Raw genomic sequence first — 10,470 nt, forward strand, 5'->3', positions numbered from 1 at the left:
AATGCCAAAATGTAAGTTCCTGGGGGGGAAATAAAGTTATAATTTAATTGTTGTTGATAAAGTCATTCTATTCTATTTGTTCCAGGCCCTGCACTACGTATCCCTGCTCAAGGAGCTGTCGGCCCCGTACCCCAACATCAAGTCCTTCATCATGGTGACAGGCTTCTTCTGGAGGGAGGGGGGGGGCACACCGTTAACCTCGGCTGCCTCGTCGTCTGACTTCGCCGCCTGGCAGGAGGATGGACCCCCGCCCGCCCTCAGGTGTGTGTGGGTCGGAGGGATGGGGGGGGGGTGTGTGTGTGTGTGTGTGTATTGATGTTTTTGTATGACAGACATGGGGACTACTGATGAAGTAGGGCTTTGTAAATACTTTTGATTGATTGATGACAACATGACCTTTCTGACCAACATGACATTTCTGTTTGTTCCTACAGGCCCTCGGACACCAAGCCCCGGATCGTAGGGGCTATAGGCCCTGGGGGAGGGGGTGGAGGAGGAAGAGGAGGTGGGGTGGAGATGAGGCTGAGAGAGGAACCTGCTGCGCCCCAACCATGGGGTCAACCAGAGGAGGAACCCAGACACAGGGACACGGATCCCAACGAGGTGAGACAGTTTGGTTTAACGGTCGGTTGTTTTACTTGTCTTCACTGTGACTTTTCAGGATTGACAGTTTGGCTAATCTCTACACTGTGTTGACTATACTGCCATGAGTGTGAGCTACAAACTGTTGATCTTAGAAACTGTTCTCGAGTCAGTGATCATGCCTGGTCATGGAAGTGCTAGGGAGCCTGGGATATCTCCTGCCAGATGTGTTGACTACTCACTGCTGGGATGTGTTTGAGGTTCTTAAACGAGGGTGTTGGCTAAATGTTAGCTGTGTATTAGAAACCCTCCTCAAGGCAATGATCAGGCCTGGGCCTGTATCCACAAAGCGTCTCAGAGTAGTAGTGATGATATTGGATCAGGTCCCCACCGGTCCATATAATTATATTCATTATGATATAAAAGGGTAAACTGATCCTAGATCAGCACTCCTACACTGAGACGCTTTATGAATACAGGCCCTGGGCATAAAAGTGCTTTGGAACCTGTGATAAGAAAGAGTGTCTTTAGAAACGGTTCTCAAGGCCATTATCATTGGTAGTCTACCTCCAGTTAATACACCATTATCATTGGTAGTCTACCTCCAGTTAATACATCATTATCATAATTAGTCTATTTCCAGTCAATACACCATTATCATCAGTAGTCTATTTCCAGTCAATACACTATCATCAACAGTATTCTATCCAGTCAATACACCATTATCATAGTAGTCTACCTCCAGTCAATACACCATTATCATCAGTAGTCTTCCTCCAGTCAATACACCATCATCAACAATATTCTACATCCAGTCAATACACCATTATCATCAGTAGTCATCCAACAGTCAATACACCATTATCATAAGTGTACTTCCAGTCAATGCACCATTATCATCAGTAGTCTACCTACAGTCAATACACCATTATCATCAGTAGTCTACCTCCAGTCAATACACCATTATCATCAGTAGTCTACCTCCAGTCAATACACCATTATCATCAGTAGTCTACCTCCAGTCTATACACCATTATCATCAGTAGTCTACCTCCAGTCAATACACCATTATCATCAGTGTACCTCCAGTCAATACACTATTATCATCAGTGTACCTCCAGTCAATACACTATTATCATCAGTGTACTCCAGTCAATACACTATTATCATCAGTAGTCTACCTCCAGTCCAAACATTAAAGCTATTCCTTTTAAATGTCAGGAGCAAAGTTTAATGGAATCTGAGTCATTGCATGTCAACAAAGTAGCAGTTAACACTAAGGGCTCTATTCAATCCGTATTGCGGATGTACAGCTCAGCATTTAACACTATAGTGCCCACAAAGCTCATCACCATCACTGGATCACTGGACCATCACTGGATCCTGGACTTCCTGACGGGCCGCCCCCAGGGGTGGGTGCTTAGTCCCCTCCTGTACTCCTTGTTCACCCACGACTGCGTGGCCAAGCATGACTCCAACACCATCATTAAGTTTGCTGACAACACAACGGTGGCAGGCCTGATCACCGACAACGATGAGACAGCCTATAGGGAGGAGCTCAGAGATGACAACAACCTCTCCCTCAACGTGACCAACACAAAGGAGATGATCGTGGACTACAGGAATAAGAGGGCTGAACACGCCCCCATTCACATCGACAGGGCTGTAGTGCAGTGGGTCGAGAGTTTCAAGTTCCTTGGTGTCCACATCACCAACAAACTATCATGGTCCAAACACACCAAGAAAGTCTACAGCTGCACCATCGAGAGCATCCAGACAGGTTGCATCGCCGCCTGGTTTGGCAACTGCTCGGCATCCGACCAAGCGCTACAGAGGGTAGTGCATACGGCTCAGTACATCACTGGGGCCAAGCTTCCTGCCATCCAGGACCTATATACTAGGCGGTGTCAGAGGAAAGCCCAAACAATTGTCAGACTCCAGCCACTCCTGTCATAGACTGTTCTCTCTGCTACCGTACAGGAAGTGGTACCGGAGCGTCAAGTCTAGGTCCAAAAGGCTTCTTAACAGCATCTACCCCCAAACATAAGACTGCTGAACAATTAATCAAATGGCCACCCGGACTATTTACATTGACCCCCCCCTTGTTTTTACACTGCTGGTACTCAGTGTTTATTATCTATACATATTCACTTTACCCCTACCTACATGTACAAATTACCTCAACGAACCTGTACCCACGCATATTGACCCCCTGTATATAGCCTCATTATTGTTAATTTATTGTGTAACTTTTTAGTTTATTTAGTAAATCATTTTCTTAAAACTGAATTGTTGGTTAAGGGCTTGTAAGTAAGTATTTCACAGTAAGGACTACCTACACCTGTCGTATTCGGTGCTTGTGACAAATTACATTTGATTTGATCAGCATGATTTCCCTGTTGACGGGATGCCTATCCCTAAGAATTAAAGGCAATGTTCCCGCAATAGAGCAGACTGTTTTCATGGTAAATACTGCATATGCTGGCTCAATCGGAAATTACATTTCTATCTGTAACCCTTCAGCGATGCAGAATGTAAAGAGCCCTAATAAACTTTCTCTAGATTGATCTTTGAGGACAAGTAAAGTGCTAAACAGTCCCCTCTTTGCCTTGTCTTCCTCAGGAGCGTGAAGGTGAGGACCTTCACTTCAAGCCCTGGTACCCCAGCCACCCAGCCCACCTTGTCAGACCTTACGCCCCAGAGGAAAAGGCCTCGGCTGGGATTGATGACCAGGTGGTGCCCTCCAAGGCCTCATCCCCGGACCCCTTAGAAACCCTGGGCGACATCCACACCCGCACCCACCAGCTCCAGGACGACCCCACCTCCTACTTCGTCCGCACTAAAGCCGGAGCCCTCTGCTTCCGCCAGGGGACGGAGGTCGCCACCCCCAGGGATGACGCGGCACGACCCGGGGGGCCTACTGTGACTGGTACTGAGGTAGGATCTCGAGCAGGCTCCCCTGGGCAGCGTAAGCCCTTGGCGGTCCTGAACCAATCCCACCAACAACCACTCCATCCGTCGTCCTCCGGCACCTCCATGCCTCCCAAGGCCAAATCAAGAGGACGAGGAGGCAAACGTCTGGTAAAATGTGTGTGTCGGCCGGGGTGGCACGGGCCCTACTGTGGGGTACCTACCATGGTCTACCACTCTAACCTGCCCACTAAGGAGAGACTGACGCCCAGAGAGAGACCCAGGAGGGTGATCAATGCCATCAACGTGAACCATGAGTTTGATCTTCTCCACGTGAGGTTCCACGAGTTGGCCCATGCTGTGGATCTGTTCCTGGTGTGTGAGTCTAACTTCACCGCCTACGGAGAGAGAAGACCACTACGGTGAGTGGACATAGCTATATATGCTTCTGTCTGTCTGTCTGTCTGTCTTGCTGGCTTTGTGTCTGTTTGCCTCCAACTTCACCTCCGACGGAGAGAGATGACCACTTCGACGAGTGGACAGGATGATGAGATGGCTGGCTATCTGTTTGTCCATCTGGCTGGCTGGCTGACTGTCCATCTGGCTGGCTGTCCATCTGGCTGGCTGTCCATCTGGCTGGCTTTCCATCTGGCTGGCTAGCTGTCTGTCTGTCCATCTGGCTGGCTGTCTGTCCATCTGGCTGGCTTGCCTTCTGTGTGTCTGTCTTCTCTACGTCTCTCTCTCCTGAAAGACTCGTTTAAGTGTATCTGTTGACACACTGTCTGTATCTGTCCCTCCCTCCAGGTTCCTGCGTCTCCTCCTGAACGGAACCTACGACTACGTGCGCCACAAAATCCTCTACGTTTTCCTAGACCACTTTCCCGACGGCGGGCGCCAGGACGGCTGGATCGCTGATGACTACCTCCGTACCTACCTGACCCGCGACGGCATGGCCAGGGTGACCGGATCACGTGCCGACGACGTCTTCGTCATCAACGATGCCGATGAGATCCCCGCCCGCGAGGGACTTCTTTTCCTCAAGCTGTTCGACGGGTGGACGGAACCATTCGCCATCCACATGAGGAAGTCGCTCTACGGGTTCTTCTGGAAGCAGGTAGCCTAGAGGGTTAGAGGTTACAGGGGCGGGCTTGTTAACAGAAGGTTGCTGGTTCGAATCCCAAACCAGGCGCGAAAAAAATGTATCCTGTGTAAACTTGATGGACAATCAAGTTTTTTTAATCTTATCTTTTCGAACAGGATTTGAGCCGACTACTAGGGGGTTGTTAGTGACAGATCCTAGAAAGATAAGATCTCTATTGGATTCCACTCAAACGATATACAGTCCCTGTTAAGTGCTATGGTTGGCTTTTAGGATCACTTAACCCCCTAAAGCTGCTTACTGGTATTTGTACCGTGCATTCGGAAAGTATACACACCCCTTCACTTTTTACCACGTTACAGCTTTATTCTAAAATGTTCCTCATCAATCTACACACAATACCACATAATGACAAAGCAAAAACTCATTTTATTTTTTATTTTAGAAAATCTATCAAATATAATAAACTGAAATGTGACATTTACATAAGTATTCATACCCTTTATCCAATACTTTGCTGAAGCACCTTTGGCAGCGATTACAGCCTTGAGTCTTCTTGGGTATGATGCTACAAGCTTGCCACACCTGTACTTGGGGAGTTTCTCCCATTCTTCTCTGCAGATCCTCTCAAGCTCTGTCAGTTTGGATGGGGAGCGTCACTGCACAGCTATTTTCAGGTCTCTCCAGAGATGTTCCATCGGGTTCAAGTCGGGGCTCTGGCTGGGCCACTCAAGGACATTCAGAGACTTGTCCCGAAGCCACTCCTGCGTTGTCTTGGCTCTGTGCTTAGAGCCGTTGTCATATTGGAAGGTGAACCATCATCCCAGTCTGAGGACCTGAGCACCCTGGAGCAGGTTTTCATCAAGGGTCTCTCTGTACTTTTCTTCGTTCATCTTTCTCTCTATCCTGACTAGTCTCCCAGTCTCTGCCGCTGAAAAACATCCCCACAGCATGATGCTGCCACCACTATGCTTCACCGTAGGGATGGTGCCAGGTTTCCTCCAGGTGTGATGCTTGGCATTCAGGCCAGAAAGTTCAATCTTGGTCTCATCAGACCAGAGAATCTTGTTTCTCATGGTCTGAGAGTCCTTTAGGTACCTTTTGGCAAACTCCAAGCGGGCTGTCATGTGCCTTTTACTGAGGAGTGGCTTCTGTCTGGCCAATCTACCATAAAGGCCTGATTGGTGGAGTGCTGCAGAGATGGTTGTCCTTCTGGAAGGAGCTCCAGGAACTCTGCAGCTCTGAGTGACCATCGGGTTCTTGGTCACCTCTCAGACCAAGGATCTTCTCCTCCGATTTCTCAGTTTGGCTGGGCGGCCAGCTCTAGTAAGAGTCTTGTGGTTCCAAACTTCTTCAATTTAAGAATGAGGGAGGCCACTGTGTTCTTGGGGACCTTCAATGCTGCAGAAATGTTTTGGTACACTTCCCCAGATCTGTGTATCGACACAATCCTGTCTCGGAGCTCTACGGACAATTCCTTCGACTTCATGGCTTGGTTTTTGCTCTGACATGCACTGTCGACTGTGGCACCTTATATAGACAGGTGTGTGCCTTTCCAAATCATGTCCAATCAATTAAATTTACCCCAGGTGGACTCCAATCAAGTTGTAGAAACATCTCAAGGATGATCAATGGAAACAGGATGCACCTGAGCTCAATTTCAAGTCTCATAGCAAATGGTCTGAATTGTTATGTAAATAAGGTATTTCTGTTTTAGTTTTTTTACAAACATTTCTAAAAACTTGTTTTCGCTTTGTCATTATGGGGTGTGTAGATTGATGAGGAACATTTTTTATTTAATACATTTTAGAATAAGGCTGTAATGTGGAAAAAGTGAAGGGGTCTGAATACTTTCCAAATGCACTGTATGTGTGTGCATGTATCAGAGGGCTTGTGTGTATGTCTTAATTTAATTTAAAAAATTGTTTTTAATTTTACCTTTATTTAACTAGGCAAGTCAGTTAAGAACAAACTCTTATTTTCAATGAAAGCCTAGGAACAGTGGATTAACTGCCTTGTTCAGGGGCAGAACAACAGATTTTAACCTTGTCAGCTCAGGGATTCGATCTTGCAACCTTTCGGTTACTAGTCCAGTGCTCTAACCACTAGGCTACCTGCCGCCCCTTAATATGAGGGGTTGGGCGTATGTGTGTGTTAATGTGAGGGGTTGGGTGTATGTATGTGTTAATATGAGGGGTTGGGCGTATGTATGTGTTAATATGAGGGGTTGGGTGTATGTATGTGTTAATATGAGGGGTTGGGTGTATGTATGTGTTAATGTGAGGGGTTGGGTGTATGTTAATGTGAGGGGTTGGGTGTGTGCTAATGTGAGGGGTTGGGTATATGGGTGTGTTAATGTGAGGGGTTGGGTGTATGTTAATTTGTGGGGTTGGGTGTGTGCTAATGTGAGAGGTTGGGTATATGGGTGTGTTAATGTGAGGGGTTGGGTATATGGGTGTGTTAATGTGAGGGGTTGGGTATATGGGTGTGTGTTAATGTGAGGGGTTGGGTATATGGGTGTGTGTTAATGTGAGGGGTTGGGTGTGTGTTAATTTGAGGGGTTGGGTGTGTGCTAATGTGAGGGGTTGGGTGAGCGTATGTGGGGGGTTGGGTGAGAGTATGTGAGGGGTTGGGTGAGAGTATGTGAGGGGTTAGGTGCAGAAAAACACTCATCCATATATTTATATGCACATATTCTTATTCATTCCTTTACACTTGTGTGTATAAGGTAGTTGTTGTGAAATTATTCGATTACTTGGTAGATATTACTGCATGGTCGGAACTAGAAGCACAAGCATTTCGCTACACTCGCATTAACATCTGATAACCATGTTTATGTGACCAATAACATTTGATTTGATAAATTCCTTCTCAATAAAGTATCACCTTCTTGTTCTAGCTGGGGTCGTTGGAGGTCGTGTCGGGATGCACGGTCGGAATGCTCCGAGACGTCTACGATGCCGATGGGATACGTCTCCGGCGCAGGGAATACTACACCATGCCCGGTTTCAGGAAGTACGAGAACGACACGGGTCACATCCTGGTCCAGTGGGCCGTTGGAAGCCCCTTCCACTTTGCTGGGTGGCACTGTTCTTGGTGCTTTAGCCCTGAGGGCATCCATTTTAAGCTGATCTCGGCCCAGAACGGGGACTTCCCGCGTTGGGGCGACTACGAGGACAAACGGGATCTGAATTATATTCGGGACCTGATCCGGACGGGGGGTTGGTTCGATGGATCGGTGCAGGAGTACCCCCCCTCGGACCCCAAAGAGCACATGTACGCCCCAAAGTATATGTTGGAGAATTATGAGAAGTACCTGTACCTTCTGGAGAACCCGTATGTCAAACATGATAAAATGATTGAGGGGTAACGAATTCGAGGGGGGGGTAGAGAATTGAAGGAAGTGAATGGGTAAGGAAGGAGGGCCCCTGGGACTCACAAAGGAGAGGGACATGGAAACAAAATTAGCACTCTTCATGGGTGAAGGATACAGACGGAAGGAAAGCCTTAGCACTGATGGGGAAGGATACAGGAGGAGGAAAACACTGACGTTGGAAGGATACCTAACGCAAGCTACAAAAAGTCCTTATTTTTGGGTAAAAGGGAACATTGGAACAGCTTTGGGGGGAAATGACCACTGACTACTGACAAAATAGTCCTCCCTAGAAACGCTCTCTATATCAACCTCTGAACCTCACCTACTACTTTCCTAGTTCTGACTGACAGACAGGCCTTTATGCTGGGTTGGTACGGTGAGGGCAGAGGGACAAAACAGGCGAATCGCAAACCTGTGGAAAAAGGAAGCAAAAGATTACATTTTTGTTTCTGTTGATGTTTACTTCATCATATCGTCATAGCGACACAGACACTCCCTCGTCCCGTCGCAGAATTCTCACTCACTGTTGGATACCTTCCTGTTGTGTCTTTAGTGACCCCTGCTAACACACACACACACACACACACACACACACTTTCTCCTCTCATCATATGTGAGTTAGATATAGTGCAGTCTGTGTATTGCTTTCTTATGGTTAATATTTTGGCTTGCTAGCAAATGAACTGACAAGAGAAAAGCCTGAATCGTTGTAGAAACTCTTGGTTAACTTTACACACATGGAATGGGACTTCTGCATCTGTTGCTGCAAACCGCTAACACTCTGTGAGGTGTGTGTGTGTGTGTGTGTGTGTGTGTTTATGTGTTAATCTGTGTGCATGCGCGCACGTGTGCACTGGGGTGTGCGATCCTGAAAGGTCAGAACACAATATGTGTGTGTGTATAACTGGGTGACAGTCCTCCTCTGCAGACAGACAGACAGACAGACAGACAGACAGACAGACAGACAGACAGACAGACAGACAGACAGACAGACAGTAATGAATGATGAAGTGATGTCGTCTCCATAGCCTTGTGTACAGCACAGCAGGAGGTGTATTGTTGTTCTATGTGGCCTATAAAGACAAAGATTTAAACAAAAAATTCTGGTTGACTCTCTCTCTCTCTTCCTCTCTTTCGGTTTCTCTAGCTTGCCTTCTCTACTGCATCTTCTCTCTCCGTCTCCCTCCCCTCTGTCCCTCTTTCTTTCTCTCTCTTACTCGGTCCGGTAAAAAAAAGGTCACTTGATTGCTCGAGCAGAAATGTGCCGCCCACGTTGCCATGGTAACGAGAGAGGGGGGGGGGGTGGCGGAAAGGGAGGAGAGGGAAGAGAGAAAGGGGGTGATGAGGGAGGAGGGTGAGCTGCGTTCAAGTTAGGTCACTGAGTCTTTAGAGAGAAAGGGAAGGAAATCTACAGCAGCACTGTGTGTATGTTCCCTTCTTTTATCCTCAGGAGAATGTAACTTTAACCAAATGTAGTTTACTCCCCTGACTCATTTATCTCCCTTCTTTCTCTCTCTGGCTCTCTCTCTCTCCCTCTCCTTTCCTTCTCCCTCTCTTTCACTCTCCCTCCCCTCTTCCTTCTCTCTCCCTCTCTCTCTCTTCCTTCTCTTTCTGTGTGTCTCTCTGTATCTCATTCATTCTCTCTCTTACTCCCTCTCCCGCCTCCTTCTCTCTCTCTCTTTCCCCTGCTTCCTCCTATCTCTACATCTCTCCCTACAGTCCCGATTGCATAGACAGATCATGGTGTTAATCATGCAGTCTCTTGACTAGGCTGACTAGAGCCCAGCCCTAGCTCTCTCTCGCGCTCTCTGATGTTACCGTGGTGATGCCCTGCCTCTGCAATAGACGGAACCCTTGTGGTGGTAAACAGAACACTGAGGCATGATGGGCATTTTGACGATGTCATATGATAGTCCGAGACAGAGATAAAGAATGATTGATTTTAGTGAGATAGGATGTGTCTCAAATGGCGTCCTACTCCCTACATAGTGCACTATGGGACCTGGTCAAAAGTAGTGCACTATATACAGTTGAAGTCGGAAGTTTACATACACTTAGGTTGGAGTCATTAAAACTCGTTTTTCAACCACCAATTTCTTGTTAACAAACTATAGTTTTGGCAAGTCGGTTAGGACATCTACTTTGTGCATGACACAAGTAATTTTTCCAACAACTGTTTACAGACAGATTATTTCACATATAATTCAATGTATCACAATTCCAGTGGGTCAGAAGTTTACTTACACTAAGTTGACTGTGCCTTTAAACAGCTTGGAAAATTCCAGAATTTTTTTGTCATGGCTTTAGAAGCTTCTGATAGGCTAATTGACATAATTTGAGTCAATTGGAGGTGTACCTGTGGATGTATTTCAAGGCCTACCTTCAAACTCAGGGCCTCTTTGCTTGACATCATGGGAAAATCAAAAGAAATCAGCCAAGACCTCAGAAAAAAAATTGTAGACCTCCACAAGTCTGGTTCACCCTTGGGAGCAATTTCCAAACA

The 10,470-nt window shown here is 46.9% G+C and overlaps 1 protein-coding gene across 1 annotated transcript in view; it reads left to right on the forward strand.

Moving 5' to 3' along the window:
• Positions 1-10,160, forward strand: part of LOC106590617 (beta-1,4-mannosyl-glycoprotein 4-beta-N-acetylglucosaminyltransferase) — a 66,859-nt gene extending 56,699 nt beyond the window's left edge. The window contains exons 3-7 of the mRNA XM_014181747.2: positions 86-261; positions 435-603; positions 3,205-3,914; positions 4,297-4,606; positions 7,491-10,160. Of these exons, the coding sequence (XP_014037222.1) occupies positions 86-261; positions 435-603; positions 3,205-3,914; positions 4,297-4,606; positions 7,491-7,961 (1,836 nt within the window). The 3' untranslated portion in view covers positions 7,962-10,160. The remainder of the gene's footprint in view (positions 1-85; positions 262-434; positions 604-3,204; positions 3,915-4,296; positions 4,607-7,490) is intronic.
• Positions 10,161-10,470: the final 310 nt, after the last annotated feature.

This window comes from Salmo salar, chromosome ssa02 (genome assembly GCF_905237065.1).
Source record: "Salmo salar chromosome ssa02, Ssal_v3.1, whole genome shotgun sequence".
NCBI lineage: Eukaryota > Metazoa > Chordata > Actinopteri > Salmoniformes > Salmonidae > Salmo > Salmo salar.